The sequence below is a fragment of the Notolepis coatsorum genome, assembly GCF_963971535.1.
Source record: "Notolepis coatsorum genome assembly, chromosome: 1".
NCBI lineage: Eukaryota > Metazoa > Chordata > Actinopteri > Aulopiformes > Paralepididae > Notolepis > Notolepis coatsorum.
Genome location: NC_140165.1, coordinates 35,453,738 through 35,477,426, shown reverse-complemented (window position 1 = coordinate 35,477,426; position 23,689 = coordinate 35,453,738). Strand labels below are relative to the sequence as shown.

Genomic DNA, 23,689 nt, shown 5'->3' with positions numbered 1-23,689 from the left:
AAATCGAATGTATTATTATTATTATTATAACATATGAACAGATCAGTAGGGTGGGCATTTGATTTGTAGCACCTCGGCGGGTGTATTATAAATCGAATGTATTATTATTATTAAAACACAACTCACCATAATGCAGCCCTGCCCATTGTTTCGGATCCTCCAAAATCCCAACTTTGAAACATGTCCTTGTCAAATGTCCACTCTTGTTGAATGCAACTACTACTTTATCTTCTGCGACTTGAACACAGATGCGTCATTACCACGTGTTGCCATGTGAACACGCAAGAGTCACCTGTTGCGATAAACCCATATTTTAAGTATGGTATTTCCCTGTTGCAAAGAAGCTATCAAAGATGTTTTTTTTTTTTTTAACACATTTTTGCAAGCGTTCGCTCGCAACTACGTTGCTTGCAGTCGACTGACCTGTGATGGCAGGTAGTGCCATCACCAGGTATAATGTTCGAGCGGAACTCTTGTTCCTAACAATAGTTCCGTGGGTGAATTATGTACAATTAACAATCACTACATGTACTACATGTACGCTATTATTATGCAAAGACAAGTACTGTAGCACAGTGCTGGCCGCGCGGTCGCCGCGGTCGAGTGCATGTATTATCTTTGAACGGTAAAACGTGGGGGGGGGGGGCAATAAGTGCATTCTGAAATCATGCGGGGGACTTTTCCCGGGGACCCCCCCCCCCCCTAAGTTACGCCCCTGGGGCTATGACTATGACAGTCGTGTCCGAATATAGATATCTCGGGATAAAAATGGACTCCAATCTTACATTTAAAAAACAAATCAAATCGGTAGTAAACAACACAACGTTTCACTTATCAAACTTCCGTCACATCAGAAACTCTCTGTCAACAAAAGCAGCAGCGCTGTATTTTAATGCCATTATTATGTCACATTTATCATACTGTCTGACTAGCTGGACACAAGCCTCCTGTACAACACTAAGATCTGTACAGGTAGTTTACCATCAGGCTGTGAAAGTACTAGACAGGAAAACAAACAGCCACCACCATTGTCATAGCATAACAAACCAGAATCTACTGAGCTGGGACAATCATGTTAAATTCAAAGATGCCTTTACCTATAAGATCCTATATGGCTTGGCTCCCCCCCCCCCCCCCCCCCCCCTCTGTACTTTCATAAAACAGAAAGCATCTGCTGACAGATATACCAGGTCTGTTGTTAGAGGGGACTGTGTAGTCCCAAACAGGAGGTCTGCTTTTAATCAGGCAGCCTTTTCTGTGAGAGCAGCCCACACCTGGAACAGTCTGCCAACACGGCTCAGGGAGTATCAAAGTTACATTTAATTAAATCGAACTTAAAATCATGGTTGAGAGATGGTGTGTGACCATTTTAACTGAGGGGTTGTGATGTATTTTAATGTATTTAATGTATTTTAAATGTATTTAGTGTATTGTCATGTGATGTATCAACTGGATTGTAACCTACTGATTCCTACTGTGTTTGAATTATTGTAGTGCTCATGTCACCTGCCCCAGAGACTACAGTTGAAAATTAGCCAACCTGGCTAAACTGGCATATTTACAGTAAAATGTTCCTTAATATGCACTGTCTCTGTATTTTAAACCAATAAATACAAAATACAAATAGTAGGGAATGAATGTAAGTCAATGCCATGTCCCCAGTTTTATCTTGGTGGGTTAAGGGTTATGCTTTATAGTGATTTTTAGATGTGAAGCACCTTAAAGACTGGCAATGTCACTCACCCAGTCATTTTCTTCATACAGTAAGTTATGCCCTCAAGGTTAGCCACTCTGCCCCCTAGTGGCGTCTGATTGATTGATTGATTGATTGATTGAACATTTTATTAACAGATTGCAGAATGGGTACAAATTAGTACAGCTCAATACACACAATTGTTAAGGGGATGCAGACCAGAGAAAGACTTCCTGTGAGGTTTGGTCTGCTCCCCACCCACTCGCTCCGTTCCTTTAAGGTATTTTGTTAATTAATTGCATTCCCCACCACACGCTCCGTTCCTGTAAGATGCCGTGTTGATTGGTGCTCTCCCCACCACACGCTTCTGGAGCAATGATCAATTTCATCCCGCAGCTGTCACAGCTTGTCATCAGCACCCTCTGGCTTTATATACCCTGATTCCCCTAATATCGATGTTGGATCGTTTTGAATATTCCCTGCATTCTGCCTGTCCTTCCCGTCGCTGTTCCCTGTCTGTTGCTCCCCAGGACTTTCGTGAAGTATCCCTGTGGAGAACCTGATTCCCCGTACGAAGCTAATTCCTCACCACCACCTACTGGGAGAATCTGCAGAGCCGCAACATTCTTCACATGCCAGATTCCCCGTTTGTTCTGTTGCTCAACCTAATTCTATCTTGTGACTCTGAGAATAAATACGCCCTTGCTTTGACTAACTCTGAAACAACTCTCTCTGTGCCGTTGCGCTTGGGGTCGGTTACAAACCCTAACACTTCCGTCTTGTTTATATCAGGGTATATTTTTTCTTTGAATTATATATTTTTTTAACCATTGATCTTAACTGATCACTGTGACTTTATTGCTTTTATCGTTATATATGCCTATGTTTGTGTACAGCACTTTGAGCTACATGACATGTATGAAAGGTGCTTTATAAATACTTACTTACTTACTTACTTACTTACTTACTTACTTACTTACTTACTTACTTACTTACTTACTTACTTACTTACTTACTTACTTACTTACTTACTTACTTACTTACTTACTTACTTACTTACTTACTTACTTACTTACATGACATACAGATAGACAGTACTGCTACATCTAGACATTTATGACATACCAGATCTACAAATATACAGTACTGTTTGTGATACAAAAATAATCGAGAAAGAGAGTATATACATTTGAGGGGGAAGAAACTGTACATTGGAGGATGTTGGGTAGGTGGGGGTGGGGGGGGGGGAAACTGTACATTGGAGGTGGTTGGGTGGGTGGGGTGGGTTGTTTAGGCGGGGTGGGGGAACTGTACATTGGTTGGGTTTGGACATTTACAGGGGCCAGTTTCGAATTGCAGTCTCCCGTAGGTGCTCTTTTAGAGTTGTTTTGAAGGTGGGTAGTGATTCACATTCCTTTACAGCTGTGGGTAGGGCGTTCCCCATTGGATGTTCAATCAAAATTGTGGATATAATTTATTGAAATTATTTTAATTGAAAATATTCACCAGCATATGACCCCTGTACTGCACAGTTATACCACTGGCCAGTATGAGTTACTGTAAAGTTGCAAAAAGAAGTCAGCACACCGTCTGTAGTGTTCCCAAGTTTTACTCAAATAAACACAACGTTTAGGCCTGTGGCCTTTGCCAAATGTTGTGTTTATTTGAATAAAACTTGAGAACACTACAGACGGTGTGCTGACTTCTTTTTGCAACTTTACAGATCAATTTTTGAGTCAAGCACCTGTGACTACACTGTGGATGTGCGTGAGTATTTTACATTTACATTTAGTCATATAGCTGAACGCTTTTATCCAAAGCGACTTACAAGTTCTGTACGACAAGTCATCAGGAAGGGCACAACTCTATCAGCTGAGTAACAATGTTCATCAAAGTGTTGAGTGCTACAGTGTAGGTTAGTTTATTAGGACAAGTGCATGACAGTAAGGTTAGTTAGGGTTAGATATATATATATATATATATATATATATATATATATATATATATATATATATATATATATATATATTTATTTTTTCTACTACAGTATGACTTACTAGTTACTACCATAGTGTCTACCTGTATCACTGTACATGATAATACTAGAACACTGTACGTACATCTGATTAGCATTATTACTCAGTAGTAGGGGTGTAACGGTACACAAAAACCACGGTACGGTACGTACCTTGGTTTTGAAGTCAAGGTTTGGCTTTCCATGTTCCACTCAGGGGTGATGTAGTGTGCAGTAACTAATTGTACTTGTAGCTGTCAACGAATATTCTATATTGAAATTAATAATCGACTTGTAAAATTGTTTTAAAATAATAATAATACTATTAGGTTGTGAAAAAACAGCGGTCGTTAGTGGTTAACATAACGTTGTATTCGTTCGGTACACTACACAGCCGTTCGGTACGGTACGGTACACACTGAAACTGTTCGGTTCGGTACGGATATACCTTTACACCCCTACTCAGTAGTACTAATTTATATATGCTCCAGTTTAATCACCTGTACATTGTATATTGGTACACATTTTACTGTTACATTTGCACTCTGGCTGGATGCCAAACTTATTTTCCTTGTACTGTACTTGTGCTGTATAATGACAATAAATGTCAATCAAAATTGTATCTAAATTCTAATCAAAATTTGCTGTGTAAAAGCGGCTGGGTGGCGCAGCGGAGATTGCGCTCGTCACCAATGCGAGAGACTCCGGTCTCGAATCCAGGTGTCAGCATTGCCTCCGGCTTGGGCCAGCCGTCATATTAACTCGTTTGGCTGAGTTAGCGGGAGGAAAGTCGTTGTGGACAGCGACTCCTACAGGTCAGGTCAGGGCGCTTGCACAGCAAAAGACAGGAAGTGGTGAAGGCAGTGTGACCTCCCACGCGTTACATTTACATTTACATTTAGTCATTTAGCTGACGCTTTTATCCAAAGCGACTTACAAGTTCTGTACGACAAGACAGTTACACTTCACCAATGAGAGTCCGCGCTGTCAGGTGAAAAGAGAGCTGCTGGCTGTCTCCGCATGTGTCGGAGGAAGCATGTGGTAGACTTCAGGGTTCCCTTGTACCAACCAGTAGGGGGCACATGCGCACAACGACCAGGTAGGGGAGGGGGGAATTGGCATAATGACTAAGGCCCCGTTTAGACGGAAACGCTAGCAGGTGAATCCGCAAATATTTTTTTTCAGATGTGCCTTTCGTTTATACGGAAACAGCGTTTTTACGGGGTGAAACCGTAAAAAAGTGAGACCACCTTCCAGGGTGGAATTCCTAGAAACGGTAAACCTTTGCGCTCTCGTCTAAACTGTCAAACCGCATAAAACGATGACGAAATGGTCGTCAAGGCTCTCGTTGCGCCTACTGCTTACATCACAGGCATGCGCCAGTAGCCTAGAAGCGTAAACAAAGCATGTCTGATTCTATCCATGGCGATCACCTGAAGGCTACATTGGCAGTACTTTTAAATACACAAGAATCTGTCCCGCGGCTATCACAACTATTATGACTCACTGGACCCACTGTCTGTAAGTGACTCTGCTTTGGTCCAATCACATTCCCCACCCACACTCTGCGAATCAGAGGCAGAGTAGGGCGGGTCTTCACAGCACGTCATGTGACATATGCGCCAATCGTGTGACAGCGGGGCTCCGTTGTCTCGAGTTGTTACAGCCTCGTCTGCACAGAGAATTCCACCCCAAAACGCTCGTCTAAACGCAAAATTAAAAGTGAAACCGCAAGACGACTTTTGCGGTTTCTGTTCAGACTTCCATCCCAAAACGCTCGTCTAAACGTAGCCTAAATTGGGATGGGAGGAAAAAGCACAGAAAATCAGGCGGAGAAAAAGAGGATAAAAAAAAATCAAAAATGTGTTGTGTAATCTAGCTAATTTGATTTGATTTGAAAGAAGAATATGCTTGATTTCAGTATTTTTTTTATGGATGATCGTTTTTTGTTTTTATTACTCCCCGACTCCTTTAACCTCTTAAACCGTAGCCATATTTTCAGAAAATCCGCCTAAAAGTACATACCCAATTAAATGGAAGATTTCTCCACTTCTAGAAGGTCCATTTTGCATGTTCTTATCTAGGGACATCTATGGACCTCAGGGAATGTATTCCCAGTGTCAGAAATATTGTGTCTATAGTCTGTACTATACTTGAGTAATGAACCAAAGGAGAATATAAATTATTATTATTTATAATTTTTTTCTTCATTTTTGACGGTGAATAAGACCATGCTAACATTGACCTAAAGTGAGAGATTGCCACTGAGCCCATTCAGCACCTTCCTGAGGTCAGGTGTATGAAGAATCTAAGCAAATGAACAAAGGGCAGATGATTTACAGGTTTTTTTGTAGATACAGTATTGAATTTTGCCATCCGGACACATGCAATTTGAAATATGAATATAGAATATATGAATATAATAGAATATAGAAGCAGGTAAAAAAAGGTCACACAGGCCGTAATATTTTACATAGCCAACTTCAAATACATCCGTGACTCTCTCAACATGGAAACAGCCAAACTTTAATTAATTAAACTGTAATTATGTCCCATCTTATTGTATAACCAGCTGGTCTCAGACCTGTAGAACCACCTTGACACCAATTCACTCAGTTTATAAACAGGCTTTGAAAGCGCTAGATAAGAAACCCATTCGTTACCACCACTGTACCGCATTCCTCAAAAAACATGCCCTGCTAAGCTGGGAAAACACACTGAAACTCAGAGATGCCAGCCTGATATTCAAAATCCAACACGGTCTGGCCCCACCACCACCTCTCTCACAGGTCTTCACAGAAAGCAGCAGGTTCACCAGAAGAACAGTAATGGAGGGAAACGTCATCATCCCAGGGAGGAAAAGCTCATTCAGTAAATCGGCCTTTTCGATTAGAGCTGCTGAGTTCTGGAACACCATCCCATCACACATCCGCAGTACTGATACACTCAGGTCCTTCACACTCAAAACATGGTTGATAGAAAATCAGGTCTGTGACCATTAGCAAGTCACGTCGCAGTCCAGCTGCCCAGCCCCGTATGCTTGCTGCCTGACTGTCCTGATTGTTTGTGTGTGCCGCCTACCTGTGCAGTGCTTGTTTGTGTATGGGCTTTGATTTGTTTTTAACCTGCTACGCCTGACCATGTAATGTCCTTGTATGTCGCATGATCTGATAGATGCAAGAATGTCTAGTGAGTGAATGTACAGAATATGTTTTAAATGTTTTAAATGGTTTCTATATTCGTTTTAATGTATTTCTATCTTTCTGTTTATTTTCTGGCTTTAACATCTAGCCCAGGGACTACAGCTGAAAACTAGCAACCCTGCTAATGTTGGCATATTTACAGTTTTTTATTTGTATTCATTTATAAATGTAAAACTGTTGATTGATATGCACTGTCCCTGATCAAATAAACCAAGTCATGGATCGGCCCAAATCTCCTCTTTCCAGAGTTAACTCTTTGGCAGAGTTAAATCTGGATTTAGTACGACCAGGCACCCGTTACAGGGCAGCAAAGACTGTGAATGAAATCTACTGTAAGTACAGTTACATTTGTATAATGTAAAGAAACAATATACATTGTATTTCATGGCAATAACGCTGAGGTTTGTTTGACCCGTGAGATATAAACACGAAAATCACTGCAATATTTCGAAGAGAAAAATGGTTGGACTTCCGTTGTCGGCGGCTGGTATGGCTGGGTAGTGTAGTTTTATGAAATCGTCCATCGAAAGCCCTGGGTCTCCTCTTTCATGACAGCTTCCTTTATTTTCATCTAAATTGTCAATTTTCCTGTGCAATGCGCAGAGATTTTTGTAAGCTCATATTTCGCTAATAACACTTAAAATCATTGGTAAACAAACGTAGTGATGAGAATATACTGCCTTTTTGACAGGGTTAGGGTCTTTACTCTTGGCTACATTTGAAAAAGAAACGCAACATCACTTAATATGGATTGTATTGATCTATTTGTGACGTGAAATAAATCTCGGGCCGTTACCGGGCCGATCCGACTTAAGAGGTTAAGATAAGAAGATAGATACCAATTTCCTCTCAGTTCAGTAGAAAGCTATCTAGCTAAAAGCTAGCCTAGCTTAGCAGAAATGAATGAAAGCAGATATGGACCACTAGCCTAGCTTAAAACTCCTGGAGAAGTGTTTTTGGCCAACAGCTAGGTTAGCTGGTCCATATCCGCTTCCATTCATTTGTGCTAAGCTGGTATCTATCTTCTTGTCCGACTCTGTAGAAGACGGTAAGCTCATTTCCAATAAGGTTGGCATGTTCCTTTAGCTCTTTCTGTGCCAAAAACGAGTATTCTCGTTGTTGTGAAGGGCCAGATTAAACCGAATATATATATTTATTTATATATATATATTTAATTGTATTTGTATATTCTCTAATATTCCCTGATATCCCTTGTATATTCCTTGTACAATATGCATTGAATATCCATTCTAGCCTACTGAACATCCCATAATAGTCTCCATTCTACTATTGGTCGAGACCTTGGTGCCAGGCTGCCATACCCCTCAGACCCAGTTCAAACGTACCGCTCCACATGTACGAACAAGTCCTAGTTCCGCGTAGGAATCTGACTACCGCACCACTAATGGGACTATTTGTTCATAGTGCGTATATATACTGCGCTACTAAAGTAGGACTTCCTTTTCAGTCCAGTTTTTTACCCTCCAATAGAGTCACAGACGTAAAGCCTCCCCGCGACGCCACGTGTGGGAGTAAGGCCAAGTTCACCTACCATCGGTATTGAGACATCGTGTATATTAATATTTGAATAGTCATATTTGGCACTATATCGTCGAGTTGGACGTAGTCTATTAAGCTAATAATAGTCTGTTAATATATAGTGCTTCGTGCGGTGAGAATACTACCGTAGTCAGTACCCCATCGTTTCGGGCAGAGAACTGGCTGCTTATCCAGAGTGGTTGACCCCACGTGAAGCTGCACCCGAGGAGCCCCAGAGCCGACGAGCGAGTGGACCTGTATACCGGATTATTCTGCCGACGACAGCCCGCCTTCCCAGGCACGGATTATGCTTTGTATACTTTGATTATTCCATGGATAAAGACCCCCGACACTGCCGTGTGTTGGAACCCCCCCCCCCCCTGGAGAGGACGCAAGGTGAGGAGACGCTCTGCAAGACGAGGTCGCTTCACGTCTCTCCTCCGTGGACCGGATGACGCCGGCCCACAAAGAGTCCACCTGCTTTCATCTGTGGTCCAAGGATCGCCGGCGCATTGAACGGCACTACAGTGGGTTCACCTGGGATACCCTTGGCCGGATGAGGCAGCCGGATTCTACCCCCCCCCCCCCCCTCCTACTCCTGTCGGCTTACAAGCGACCGGATTAACCCCCCCTAGTGTATCCAGTATATAATCATTAAAGTATCATTGCTGTTATTCCTTAAACTATTCCAGGTCGTATATGTACCACCTGCGCCTTCAGAGATTGGACATTCTCTATTGATATACCGACGAATACTCTTGCCATAAAAGTGCATACTAATTCCCATTCATAAATGTGATTGATTTGATTAAGTGCTTGCTCTACACACCATCGCTGTGTAGAAATAAAGACCTATTTCTAATTCGTACATTTGTGTTGGATCCGTTTCATCTACGTGACAGTGTTCATCATAATATATTTATGCCGTGTACTGGGTGGCCGAATATTAAGTACAAAGGTAGTGGTAGTAAGTATCATATCTAGTAATACAGTCAGGGAATTGTACCCCTCAGTTACAATTGGTCCTTCGAGCCGGAGGGTAATTAGTGTAATATTAATATAGTGTTATTAATATTGAAATGGCCTATGATGAACACTCCACGAAACGATCCTCCTAACCAACGCCCGCAGCGCGAACGACGGCTCCCTCAGTACTTAGAGGCTTACGCTGTCAGTCAACAACCTAGTCTTCTACTAACAGTAAACGCGGTAAAACTAGAAAGTAAAAGTATGTCTAACCCCAACGCCCAGACTACCCCGACCATAGAGGCCCCTACGGGCTCTAATGTAACTGACCAAGTTCACGGTGGGGACCAGTGGGAACCAGACATGACTTCACACCCCGCCAGTACTGAAGAAGTAGTCCCCGATGAGTCCCGGGAGGAATACAACGCTACCGAGAGAGAACTCGGCACGGAAGAAGACGGGGAGAGCACCGTGGAGATAGAGCTCCAAGGCTCCGCAAGGAGTACCCCGAGGGAAGGCTCCCCTATACAACCGCCTTCTCCCAGCGAGGCAGAGAGGACCCTACAGCAGGCCTTCCTCATCAGCCTGAACGCCGCTGCTGAACGCAACCGACTGCAGATCCAGCAGCGGAACGAAGAAGAGCATATACGTCTAGAACTAAGACGCATTCAGAGAGAAGAGAATGTGGCCCGAGACCGAGCAGACAGCCAGCGAGCAGCTGCTGGTGCTCTACGGGACGCAGAGCGCGACAGACAGCAAGCGCAACTAATAGAACAGCTGATCAGACGGACAACACCCTCTCCCTCCGCCAGAGGCTCCAGGAACTCGTCTAGACACACCTCCAGGGCGGCATCCCCTAGCCGAGTAAACAACCCTGAACTTGACCAACAGACGAGGTCTATACCCCCCACAGACCACCTCCCCCCACCGGTCCAAGCGAGACCTAGCAACCGGGAAGGAGCAGCATATCCTGTGGAGAGGCTAAACCAGAGACTACAAGCACTGGATGACCTAACTGAAGACGAAGAGGAAGAGGAGGAGAACCACGCCCGACGACAGCACAGTACTCTACCGGACCAGGAGGTCCGGTACAGCCCAGGCTATACTCCCGCGGAGCTGCGCTACAGACCCCCGACTCTATACACGGGTGAGCACGACGCACGACCCGCACCGAGGAACAGCACCTGGACAAGCGGGCCATGGTACACTGCCGGTACCAGCCCATACCAAGGAGCGGGAGGAGACTCGCCTAGGAGGCCTCTCCCCCAACGCTCGCCGATGTATCCACAGTCAGCGTCATACATTGGCCCGCCTATGGTACCCGACTTCACCCAAGAGAACCGGGCCCAGTATACGGAACTCCGCATGTGTCTGGAGACCATGTTGGTGGATGTATTGGATGAACGCCATAAATACGCCATCCTACTGAAGCACTTAAAGGTGCCCCGCGCACATAATATAGCGCTCGCCTACGCGACTTCCACCACCCCATACACAGCAGCGCTGGTAGCATTGGACCAGAGGTATGGGCGCATATGGGATTACGTGATCCAGGAGATCCGACACATCGACCGCTTACCCCCAGCAATAGACAATCGAGCACTGGACGACCTGTCCATCAGAGTGCAGTCCCTGGTAGGGATGTTGGGAGCGCAGAGAGAGAAGGGGAGGCATGAACTTTACGCCAACTCAAATGTGGAAAGGATCTTGGAGAAGCTGCCGCCCGCTCGACAGGAGCGTTTTAGGCGACAGAGGGACCACCGAGACCCGAATGGCCCCGAACCGAACCTCCTCGATCTAGCAGACTTCCTGGCGAGAGAAGTCAGCAGCCTACGGCTAGATACATTCGGACGGAGCACCCCTGGCTCCAGAGAAGGAACCAGACGACTAAATGATGGAAGAAGATCGGTGACTGTGATGCACCAATCGGAGTCAGTACCGAGCAGCAGGAGCCACAGTACCCCCTCCAGAACGGAGAAGTGGAAGATAGTGTGCCCCTACTGTGAGAAAGAACACTGGCTAGCGCAATGTGACTCCTTCCCCAAGCTGAACGCGGAGGAAGCAAGTCAATGGATAAAGTCCAACAAGCGCTGTTTTCGCTGTGCGCGCTCACACATGGCAGCCGAATGCCGCTTAAAGAAAAGGTGCACCAAGTGCGATGGAGCCCATCTGGACATACTTCACGACAGTAACAGACGGCGCCCTTCACCCGCACCATCCAGCAGCAAAGCGAGCGTCATGTACATCGATCCCGCCAGCAGCAGTGGAGCCCGAGTACTCCTAAAAGTAGTGCGTGTGACACTAAGCTACCAGAATAAAGTCCTGGACACTTACGCCGTCCTCGATGACGGGTCAGAGAAGACCCTTCTGCTCGCCTCCGCTGCGGCCCAGCTAGGGCTGCGGGGAAGCGAAACCCAAATGACAATTCGGACAATAAGACGAGATTTGAAGACGATAAAGGGCGAGAATGTCTCATTCTCTATCGCAGCAAGCGGCCAGCCTGAGCGACGGTACCAGATTACAGACGCTTTCACCAGCCAAGAAATAGGACTGTCGCGGTACACATACCCCGTCGCCAAGCTGATGGAGAAATATGCACATCTGCGCAAGTTACCGATCCCGCTCATAGACAATGCTCTGCCGACCCTGTTGATAGGCTCCGACCATGCAGACCTCATTGTCCCGATAGACCGGGTTCATACCGGACCCCGAGGCTGTCCTGCAGCAGTCGAGACCCGTTTGGGATGGACTCTCCAAGGCCCGCTCGCCAAATCTCTCAACCGAAGTACAGCCACTAGATGTCTCCACTCCCGAGTCACAGAGGGAGAAACCGCACTCCTGCAACACGTAGAGCGGCTATGGACCTTGGAACAAATGCCCTTTAAGAACGGAAAGAAAGACATTCGCTCTAAAGATGACATTTACGCCATTCACCTCCTCGAGACAGGGACCAAGAGAGTCCCGGTCAACGGCGTGTTGAGATACGCCACGCCACTCCTGCGGCGAGAAGGAATGCCTACTTTCCACGCCAAGACAGACGCCACAGAACGGTACCTGCTGAACACGGAGCGGCGCTTAGCCAAGAACCCCGCCCAAGAGAGTGTATACCGCGCTGAGATTGAGAAGCTCATCACAGCGGGACACGTCACAAAGATGGACATTAAAGAGGCTGACCAGACCACTGAATCGTGGTACGTGCCTCACCACAAGGTCCATCACAACGGTAAAGACCGCATAGTATTTAACTGCAGCTACCAGATCGGATCCCAAAATCTGAATAAAGAGTTACTGCCCGGTCCCACACTCGGCCCCTCCCTACTCGGCGTTCTACTCCGCTTCCGCCAGGAAAAGGTGGCCATCAGCGGGGACATTAAAGGAATGTTCCTGCAGGTGAGATTAGTAGAGGCGGACAAGCCCCTGTTACGGTTCCTATGGAGAGAGAAGCCAGGAGATGAGCACCCAGCCATCTACCAATGGGAAGTCCTCCCCTTCGGAACGACGTGCAGCCCCTGCTGTGCTACATTTGCACTACAGAAACATGTAGCAGAGGACCCAGCAGCGGACGAAGAGGTCCGACACAGCGTAAAGAACAGCTTCTACGTAGACAACTGTCTACAAAGCCTTTCAACCCAGGAAGAAGCCGAGGCTCTCCTGATTAAACTCCGCGCCTCATTGATCAAAGGCGGCTTTGATCTCAGGCAGTGGGCCAGCAGCGATCCGCAAGTACTGCGCAGCCTCTCCTCCGAGGACAAGGCAGCCAGCAGCGAGACCTGGATGGCTACAATCCCGGGAGAAGCCCAGGAGATGACCCTGGGATTGGTGTGGCGATTCAAAACAGATTCGCTTCACTACAGACACAAGCCCCTGACTACGGAGCAGGGAAGGCCGGCGGCGGCGCCGACCACCAGACGGAGTGTGTACACAACACTCGCCCGACAATATGACCCGCTAGGATGTATTCTACCGTACACCACCAGGGCAAAAATGATTGTACGAGCATTGTGGGACAAGGACCAGGGCTGGGACGACCCCATTCCCGCACATCTTGCATCCACCTGGAGAGAGTGGGAGATGGAGCTCCACTCACTCCCAGGCGTTAATATGCGCCGAAGCTACTTCCCACCCACGGTGAGGCCAGAGACATGTAAAATGGACTTACACGTCTTCAGTGACGCCTCAGAGGTCGCATACGGATCAGTAGCCTACTTGCGGGCCCAAGAGAAGGGGGGAGAGATCTACACAGCATTTGTCCTCGCCCGCTCGAGAATAGCCCCACGCAAGCAACAATCTATCCCACGTCTAGAGCTCTGCGCAGCCCTAGCCGGAGCGCACCTAGCCACGCTCATCCAACGTGAGCTCACCATACCGGTGTCTAGAACAATCCTGTGGTCAGATTCCACGACGGTACTCGCCTGGATCAAATCGGACTCATGCAAGTACAAAGTCTTCGTGGGAGTCAGAGTCACCGAGATTCAAGACTTAACCGAAGAGTTAACCGGAGAAACAGAGTGGCGCTACGTTGATACAAAACAGAACCCAGCTGACGTCATCACCCGGGGGATGCCCCTGGATGACCTCACCCGTCGCAATGTCTACAGTGACGGCCCCGCATTCCTAAGACTCCCGGAAGGACAGTGGCCCATGCCTATCCCGAGGGAAGCAAGTCCAGAGGAGGTGGAAAATAAGAAGTCTGTGTTCTGTGGATTGAGCACCGTAGCCTCCACCGACCCTAACATAGACGATTGCACGTCCATAGAGAGTGCACAACAAAGAACATTCCTGCGGTACCACCCGGAGTGCAAGTCCCCCGCTGATATGTCAGCAGCTAACTACGAGGAAGCAGAATTGCTTCTACTGCAGCGAGCCCAGAGAGACAATTTGACAGAAGGAACAGTCGTCATGATTATTGATCAATCACTGCCCAGAGCTATGTGGCCGGCCGGCCGCGTAAGCAAAGTGATCACCGGTGCCGACGGCAAGGTCCGAGCAGCTGAAGTGCTCGTCCAGGGTCGCACTTACACCCGTCCTGTGGCGAGGCTCATAGAACTGCCCCGACTCCCAGACACAATCGATGATGACCATGACCCTATAACCCTATGACTTTGTGAAGTTAACTGACCCCTACAGCAAACCCTTATGTGTAAATAGACAACGCGATTAATCTGTCTCTGTTTAACTGATTAGGTCTGGGACCAATCAGGGGGTGGCTGTTGTGAAGGGCCAGATTAAACCGAATATATATATTTATTTATATATATATATTTAATTGTATTTGTATATTCTCTAATATTCCCTGATATCCCTTGTATATTCCTTGTACAATATGCATTGAATATCCATTCTAGCCTACTGAACATCCCATAATAGTCTCCATTCTACTATTGGTCGAGACCTTGGTGCCAGGCTGCCATACCCCTCAGACCCAGTTCAAACGTACCGCTCCACATGTACGAACAAGTCCTAGTTCCGCGTAGGAATCTGACTACCGCACCACTAATGGGACTATTTGTTCATAGTGCGTATATATACTGCGCTACTAAAGTAGGACTTCCTTTTCAGTTCAGTTTCTTACCCTCCAATAGAGTCACAGACGTAAAGCCTCCCTGCGACGCCACGTGTGGGAGTAAGGCCAAGTTCACCTACCATCGGTATTGAGACATCGTGTATATTAATATTTGAATAGTCATATTTGGCACTATATCGTCGAGTTGGACGTAGTCTATTAAGCTAATAATAGTCTGTTAATATATAGTGCTTCGTGCGGTGAGAATACTACCGTAGTCAGTACCCCATCGTTTCGGGCAGAGAACTGGCTGCTTATCCAGAGTGGTTGACCCCACGTGAAGCTGCACCCGAGGAGCCCCAGAGCCGACGAGCGAGTGGACCTGTATACCGGATTATTCTGCCGACGACAGCCCGCCTTCCCAGGCACGGATTATGCTTTGTATACTTTGATTATTCCATGGATAAAGACCCCCGACACTGCCGTGTGTTGGAACCCCCCCCCCCCTGGAGAGGACGCAAGGTGAGGAGACGCTCTGCAAGACGAGGTCGCTTCACGTCTCTCCTCCGTGGACCGGATGACGCCGGCCCACAAAGAGTCCACCTGCTTTCATCTGTGGTCCAAGGATCGCCGGCGCATTGAACGGCACTACAGTGGGTTCACCTGGGATACCCTTGGCCGGATGAGGCAGCCGGATTCTACCCCCCCCCCCCTCCTACTCCTGTCGGCTTACAAGCGACCGGATTAACCCCCCCTAGTGTATCCAGTATATAATCATTAAAGTATCATTGCTGTTATTCCTTAAACTATTCCAGGTCGTATATGTACCACCTGCGCCTTCAGAGATTGGACATTCTCTATTGATATACCGACGAATACTCTTGCCATAAAAGTGCATACTAATTCCCATTCATAAATGTGATTGATTTGATTAAGTGCTTGCTCTACACACCATCGCTGTGTAGAAATAAAGACCTATTTCTAATTCGTACATTTGTGTTGGATCCGTTTCATCTACGTGACAGTGTTCATCATAATATATTTATGCCGTGTACTGGGTGGCCGAATATTAAGTACAAAGGTAGTGGTAGTAAGTATCATATCTAGTAATACAGTCAGGGAATTGTACCCCTCAGTTACACTCGTGTTTCAAATCCAACCGCTCAGCGCCAAAAACGAGTTTTCTCGTTTTTAGACCCTTTGATATTTTTCCTTTGATCCCCATTCTAAACACTCGTGCGGACTTCCCTGTGTCTCCCTGGCACCACTGCCTGTTACGGTGCAGGTAGGACATTTGAGTTCCAATAGTAGAGGAAGGAATGAGACGGAGATATGGTTTGCTCTTCTTCAGTAGGGTGTGTTTAATAGTAAGATCACAGAGCAATGCAAGTAAAGCATGAGAAAGACGCCGGGCGTCAACTGAGAGAACAGACCTAAGGCAAATACAAGATAATAGTTAACAGCAACGAGAAGGTCAGCACTCGTTCTTACTCCGTCTGCACGCAGGACAGTCTGAAGACCCGACAAGGAGAAAAGGAAACAGTAGGCCACATTCCTGACATTCCAAGGCAACAATTAGTGACGGCATAGTGACAGCCAGTGACAGCAACCAGTGGTGACAGTTCAATCAGTGTAATCAGTGTAGTGACAGCGAACCAGAAGTGATCATCAATAAGTGCAAATACCAACCACCAGGTGAAGTACTCCAGAAAGACAGTAGGGTTCCTAGACCTAGAAACCCAGAACGTTACAACTGCCTACATTATAATTGCAATGCCGATCGAATCCTGCCAGGTGGCAGTACCTTTTGAACTGGGTCTCTGGTCTCTGGGTCTTTCTCTCTCTGTGAATCTGGCTGCAGGAACTCCTCCGCCTCAAAGGGAATCAGGACACAGCAATCGGTCTGAGATTTGATCGCCTCAAACCTATTGTTTCCCGTATGATAGCCATGCCCACGAGTAATTGCGATCGCGATAGGACTGGAATTATTCATTTTGGAGTACCTTCTGACTATGGTAAGGTCTATTTTAGGTCTATTTTAGGTCTACCCCCCTTGATGATTTTGTGAAGAAACATATATATATTGTAACATTCGGGAGACTATCATCCTTAGGATTGTCTCCCACTGTCTACCTGGGTCACTCCTGTTGTTATGGTTCACCTTGTATGTCACCACTGATTGCTGTCATCACTAATTGTCTGTCACACCTGGGTGCTGTCATTGGCTGTCAGACTGCTGCTCCTCATTGACAGCGTGGAATGTTGAGAATGTGACCTATTTAACATTTGCTCTATTCCTTGTTCTTTGCTAGAGCTTCACCTAATTCTACGGACGTACCTACCGCTGGACAAGCACAGACAGATTGTCTTCTCCCTGTTATAGTATATGCTTTTCCCCTGTTAATAAACAGTACAACTGTTTTGGAATAGTAAAACATTCTCCGTCTCGTTCTTCTACCTCGACAACTTGGAAGTCACTTACCCGTTCGTAACAATATATGGTATATACCTTTGATTTGGAAATATTTGGAGTTTCCGGCGAGCAACCCGAACGATTTGGGCATATGTATATAACACGTCATATCTCGCAATCTAGAAAAAAATACTGGATTATTTTGGAAAGGGCCAATGTTTAGCGTGGAATAGCGCACAAACTAAAGTATGTAGAAATTAACTGGTTTGTCAGTGTTGGACTATAAACAATACCTGTCAAATGAGCCATACTATTGTCTCCATAGCTATAATACAGAACACACAATGGGTCCGCAAACATCGCGAAAATGGTCAATAACGCTGGCGCCATTGAGTAGAGATGGGAAAACAGCATGGCGGTCAATGAGTTAAAGGACTGCAGGCCTTAATGGAAATAAGATTCAGAGCTCTGTTGTGTTATGCTGACCTTTTCTGTTTGCATTGCATGAGACGGCTCCGTCTGAACGGAACTGTTCTGCTCTAGCGCCGTGTGGTTCCGTCTGGTGAGCAGCAGCAGCCCATATTTTAAAGATGAAACGTCAAAGCAATTCGTTCAATTCGATCAGTCAGTCCCCGGTTCTGTAATTACGTAGGGCAGGGTTCGCGCAGCGTGGAGAGAGGTGCCGCCACGAGGTGACACTTCCTCGCAGGGATCGTATATCTCGTGTAATGGGGTCTTAGTTTAGATCAGCGCACTGTTGTGTTGGCTAACTCCTCGTTCCACCCCGCGTCGACATCGATTATCCTCCGTGCCATGTCTCGGGGGGAGTCTATCCAAACTTTGGGTGTTAAAAGTTAAAGCTGCAAGTTAAAGTAGGCAACTTCGGATACATTAGCAAGAGTGAGTTGTACCTGCTCAGCAGAAATAGAGCGAGCTCTGCATCACTTTTCAAGTCCATGTACGCGCGACAAAGGTTTTCCACAGACTCCCAGAGATACCAGCAGCTTTAAGCTGATAAAAAAAGTACACACAATGTGCAAATACAATTTTTGTATTTTATTATTTCATTTTTCATTCAGCTTAAAGTTCCTGGTGCCTGGACAGCTTTTTCCAGGTGTGAATGTGTGGAATTCTGTGAGTTGCTGAAAACCTATCCTGGGTAATTAACAAATATAATAATAAGAAGAAGAAGAATAAAAAATATATATATACCGATTAGATGCCTTGTATACCCATATTGACAAGGAAATTGCAACAAATACAAATCAATCAATATATTTTTACATTGCCACACTTTTATCAACATGTCCATAATGTAGACCAGTTGTTTTGTTTGTTATGTCCATAATATATTTTGTTAATATCTGGAATCACCAGAGAGGGAAACCATTCAGCCTGGCAGTGGATGTGGGCTGCGGCTCAGGACAGGGAACGATCCTATTGGCTCCTCACTTCACCCAGGTGGTCGGGACAGACATTAGCCACGCCCAGCTGGAGATGGCGCTGGCCAATGGCAACCCGCCTAATGTCTCCTACAGGTCAGGTTGAGGGAGGATTTGTTATGTTGTCATTTAGTCTAAAATCCATATCACGATAAGGCTATTCATTAGCATACAGAGCTGTAAGTCAGTCACCATTTGAGAAGTTCAATTTATTTTGCCGGTACATTGCAATCTTTGGTGGTTAAATAATTGCACTCTTCTTCCTGCACACACACACTCAATTACACCCATGACCCCCGACCTTTAGGCAGTGTCCGGCGGAGGAGCTGCCGTTTGCCGACGGTGAGGTAGACCTGGTGTCGGCCATGACAGCGGCCCACTGGTTCGACCGCCAGCGCTTCTTCCGGGAGGCGGAGCGGGTGCTGAGGCCTGGTGGCTGCCTGGCCCTGCTCAGCTACAGCATGCACATGGAGCTGGAGTATGGAGACATCTCCGGCACTCTCAACCACATCTTTAAAGAGGTACGTGTATGTATGAGGAGTCCACATTTTCCTCCACAGTGACGCATGCTAACGGGAAGATTCTATCGGCAAGATGTTAGCATTTTTATATTATATATTAGATTAAATATTAGATTATATACATTGTAACTAAAGTTTAACTGAGAGGGCATATCCAGAGTTAATTATATTATTTACACTGCCTTTTTTTTATTCTATTAAAATTTTTACTCTGTACTATAATTCTATGACCTGTACCATGTCTTCTATTACTTGTACCCCCCCCCCCACCCCCATGCTGCTATGATGCCTGAATTTCCCCAAGGTATCAATAAAGGAATATATTGTTATCTTATCTTAAAAGGTTTGGCAATTAACCAGAAGGTTTGGCAATTGTGGACACATAATGGTGAATGGGCTGCATTTATATAGCGCTTTTATCCAAATCGCTTTGCAACTGCTGCCTTACGTTCGGTCACACACTGACGGTGGAGGCAATTATGCAGGGCAGCAAATTGCTCCTTGGGGTGTTCAGTTAGCAGTTAGGGTACCGGGGTTCAGTGTCTTGCTTAAGGACACATCGGCATGATGCCAGGAGAAGCCGGGAACCTTCAGACAAGCACTCTACCTCCTGGCCCACTGCCCATCCATTCTTTTTCAAGTATCGATCACACTGATTGCAACTGAGAACATTGTTATCCCTCTTGTTTGTGGTTTAAATGGTGCACTTCCAGACAGTGTTATTCTCTCTTGCTGCCATGCTAATGATTTTAAATAATATGGTTAAATGACCATATAATTATGGTGTAATTCTGTCTTCTTGTCATTAGCGAAAATAAATGACAGTGGTTTTCACAAGGGTCATAATTACCTATGCCTAGTGATTTTCAAATTTCAGCCCTTTACAACATCAACGGCAGTGTGAAAGGTAGTCACGTTATAAAACAGACACGTTATACACCTATGAACATGACATTTGTTTTTAAAGACCGGGGCAATCTTCTGGTATGGTCCTTTAAGATGGGGTAAATGCCATTTATAGATTCCACAGAATTGTCGTGACTTACTCTACAATAGTGAATTACTCCAACTTCTTCTGTGGAATCTACAAATGCCATTTTTAGGGCACATGCATTGTACGTCATTTTAAACAATTGACTTTGCAACATGAGAGGCAAAGCCGGAAGCCTATACTGTTTAAACCACAGCTGAATGAATAACTAAATGTTCTTGGTGGTGATCAACATGATCGGTAAAAGAAAGACAAATGATTGGCCCACAATCGACCAAGCTTCCCCTTAAACGTTGCTGTCTGATGTGGAATAATTTGACCAAATGATTCGTGGAGGCGGACAACAGAGTTTACTGTCTGACAGAATGACATGTCGCAACATGGAGAGACCTAGATTACAGCAATGGCCCTATAGCCTAGATCTCTAAAGAATGGTGAGCTAAAGTATATGTATACAGGAGAGTAGACTAAACTAAGTGGAGCATTGACGTACATACAGTCATATGAATTATAGATATGATGTACCCAGATATTTGGAATTATAGATATGATGTAGAGAGATATCTGGATAATGACATATAATTATGAGAAGGCTGTGTGTATGTGAATGATGTGTGAACAAGTTGAAGGTTATGTGTAGAGAGAGAGAGCGAGGGGGTAGTGTGTGTGTGTGTGCATGTGTGTGTGTTAGAAAGAGAGAGAGAGGGAGAGCGAGGGGGTAGTATGTGTGTTAGAAAGAGAGAGAGCGAGAGCAAGGGGGTAGTGTGTGTGTTAGAAAGAGAGAGAGAGGGAGCGAGGGGGTAGTGTGTTCGTGCATGTGTGTGTTAGAAAGAGAGAGAGAGAGAGAGAGAGAGAGAGAGAGAGAGAGGGGGGGGGTAGTGTGTGTGTTAGAAAGAGAGAGAGAGAGAGAGAGAGAGAGAGAGAGAGAGAGAGAGAGAGAGAGAGAGAGAGAGGGGGGGTAGTGTGTGTGTTAGAAAGAGAGAGAGAGCGAGGGGGTAGTGTGTGTGCGTGCATGTGTGTGTTAGAAAGAGAGAGAGCGAGGGGGTAGTGTGTTCGTGCATGTGTGTAGAGAGAGAGAGAGAGAGAGAGAGAGAGAGAGAGAGAGAGAGAGAGAGAGAGAGAGGGGGGGGGGCGTGATCTGGGTCTTTGTGGAGCAAGCCTCTGAGAACTATGACGGAGAATGTCTCTTCCTTCCAACTGTACTTATGTTATTGCACATGAAGACAGTTTATTGTATATAAATACCTGCTTTTTTATTCTGTTAATTGTCCCTTCCGCATCCCTGTACCTCGTGAAAATAATTTCTTTATAACTCTGTTTGAATTGTATTATATTTGGACATTGCAAACATTCAGACTGTTCCAGTTTCACTCCACATATTGAAATGCAATAATGACTTTTCCTGGTAGTACGTACACTAAGACCTTTTAAGTCGAGTTCTCCCCTCAATGTTAATTTATTTAATTTAGTTATTTATTGTAGTTTGTACTTTTTATCTCACTCACCCAGTTCTATGCTGCCCTGCTGCCCTACCGTAGTGCCCGTATAGGAATGACGACTCTTCCCATCTACCAGGACATGTATGACTCATGCCTGTACCCTGATAAACAGTGGTAAGTGTTGCTACTGACGGCAGCATTCTGGTCATTGTGTGTGGTCAGGGGTGAAAGGAGTACAGTTCTTTTAGTTAAAGGTCGAATCTGCAATCTGTAGTCAAACAGCGACCTCTGTAGCCAAACGATGACAACATGGTACTGCTCTTTGTTTACAGTTTCTGTGTTTGTCTGATGTGTAGGTTGGATTTCAGTGGGTATAGAGGGAGGGGTTGCTACTGCTGACCACACCTCAAGCTTTGCCAAGAGAGGTCTGGAGAACTTCACAGTATAATAAATCACTAAACTCACTGTTTGACGGCATTACAGATTATACCTTTAAGCGAGGTGAATCCCTTCAAAATTTGACTGAAGTAAAAGTAGAAATGTATCTGATATTGAATGTACTTAAAAGTAAAAGTATCAAAAGTAAAAGTATATAATTATACTATGATATATGATGTTCCTGTATTTCAATGTTTGGGAGCATTCAAACCTCGATCCATTGACCTCTAATAGTTATGTTAAAGTTGTATGTGGTCCAGTAATATGTTAGCTTTGATTACATCATGCTTCAAATTTGAAAGTACATCATCTTCACCAACTTAAGACATGTTTTGGATGCATTTGTTTCCCTTTAATAATGCCAGGGTTCAGATAAATGTAGTGGGGTAAAAAGTGAAATATGTCCATTGAAATGTAGTGGAGAAAAAGTACAAAGTTCCCTGAATTGGAAATACTCAAGTAAAGTACAAAACGTTACTTTCAATAGGTACAATATTTATCATATGTAAAAATGGTTTCTACCACTGGTATTATTGGTATTGTATATTGGTCACATAATATACTCACTGTACAAGTTGTTTGACCTTGGTTTTTATTGAATTCCAAATACTTAGCTAGTCATGTGAACATTTGCATAGGTGGTTTCTGGTCAGCTGCATGGTTTAAGAGAATTCAAAATGATTCATAAAGAAAAATGTGACACAATTCCAACTCAGGCATCCCTCCTGCCATCTAAATAGACATCACAGACACACGATTCTAGCGTAGTCTGTAGACCTATCCAACACACACATTTTTATCAGCAATAATAGTTTCTCAAAAAAGGAGACCTGACACAGGAGAATGTACTACCTAATTAGGTCAAATGAGACATGAGCATACATTTACCAATAACAAGAAATAACACAGAAATGAAACCATAAGCTCATTTTATCAAGCTTTATGGTTGAATTAATTAAATGGTAGAGAGAGTATACAAAAAAGAGAATATACAAAAAAAGCAGATGCACGATGACGTAATGATTAACCCTTTCACTGACGCACTACCAAACAGTTAACCCTTTCACGGCGACAATACACAGAAGGTTAACCCTTTCACTGCCACACAACAGCAGGTTAACCCTTTCACTACCACACGACAGAAGGTTAACCCTTTACCGTCGCTAGTGTAAGGGTTAATGAGACCTACACTAGTGAGATAGATGTGTCTACAGCATGACGTGCCTCTGTGTCTTGTTGTGTAGGAACGAGTGTTTTTGGGTCAGAAGGCCGATGGCCCTGACCGGTTACCTCGGCATGGTGGAGACGTTCTCCAGCTACCAGAAGCTGCAGGAGAGGGATCCTGCTGAAGCCCAGAGACTCTCCAGCGACATCAAGGAGAAGTAAGGCTGCTCGTCATCTATTTGTATATCCATTCATTATTTTTTTCAATAATTTATTCATCCATCCATCCACCCATTCATTCATCCATCCAGGGCCGTTTCTATGCATAGGCGAGCTAGGCGATCGCCTAGGGCGCCAATGGCT

At 45.2% G+C, this 23,689-nt stretch overlaps 1 protein-coding gene across 1 annotated transcript in view; it reads left to right on the top strand.

Moving 5' to 3' along the window:
• The window catches only part of LOC311230420 (uncharacterized protein), a gene marked incomplete at both ends in the record, with an annotated part of 41,852 nt that overhangs the window by 17,168 nt on the left and 995 nt on the right, over positions 1–23,689 (top strand). Inside the window, 4 exons of the mRNA XM_084316691.1 lie at positions 18,709–18,869; positions 19,081–19,294; positions 21,795–21,898; positions 23,407–23,544. Coding sequence (XP_084172817.1) covers positions 18,709–18,869; positions 19,081–19,294; positions 21,795–21,898; positions 23,407–23,544 — 617 coding nt within the window. The remainder of the gene's footprint in view (positions 1–18,708; positions 18,870–19,080; positions 19,295–21,794; positions 21,899–23,406; positions 23,545–23,689) is intronic.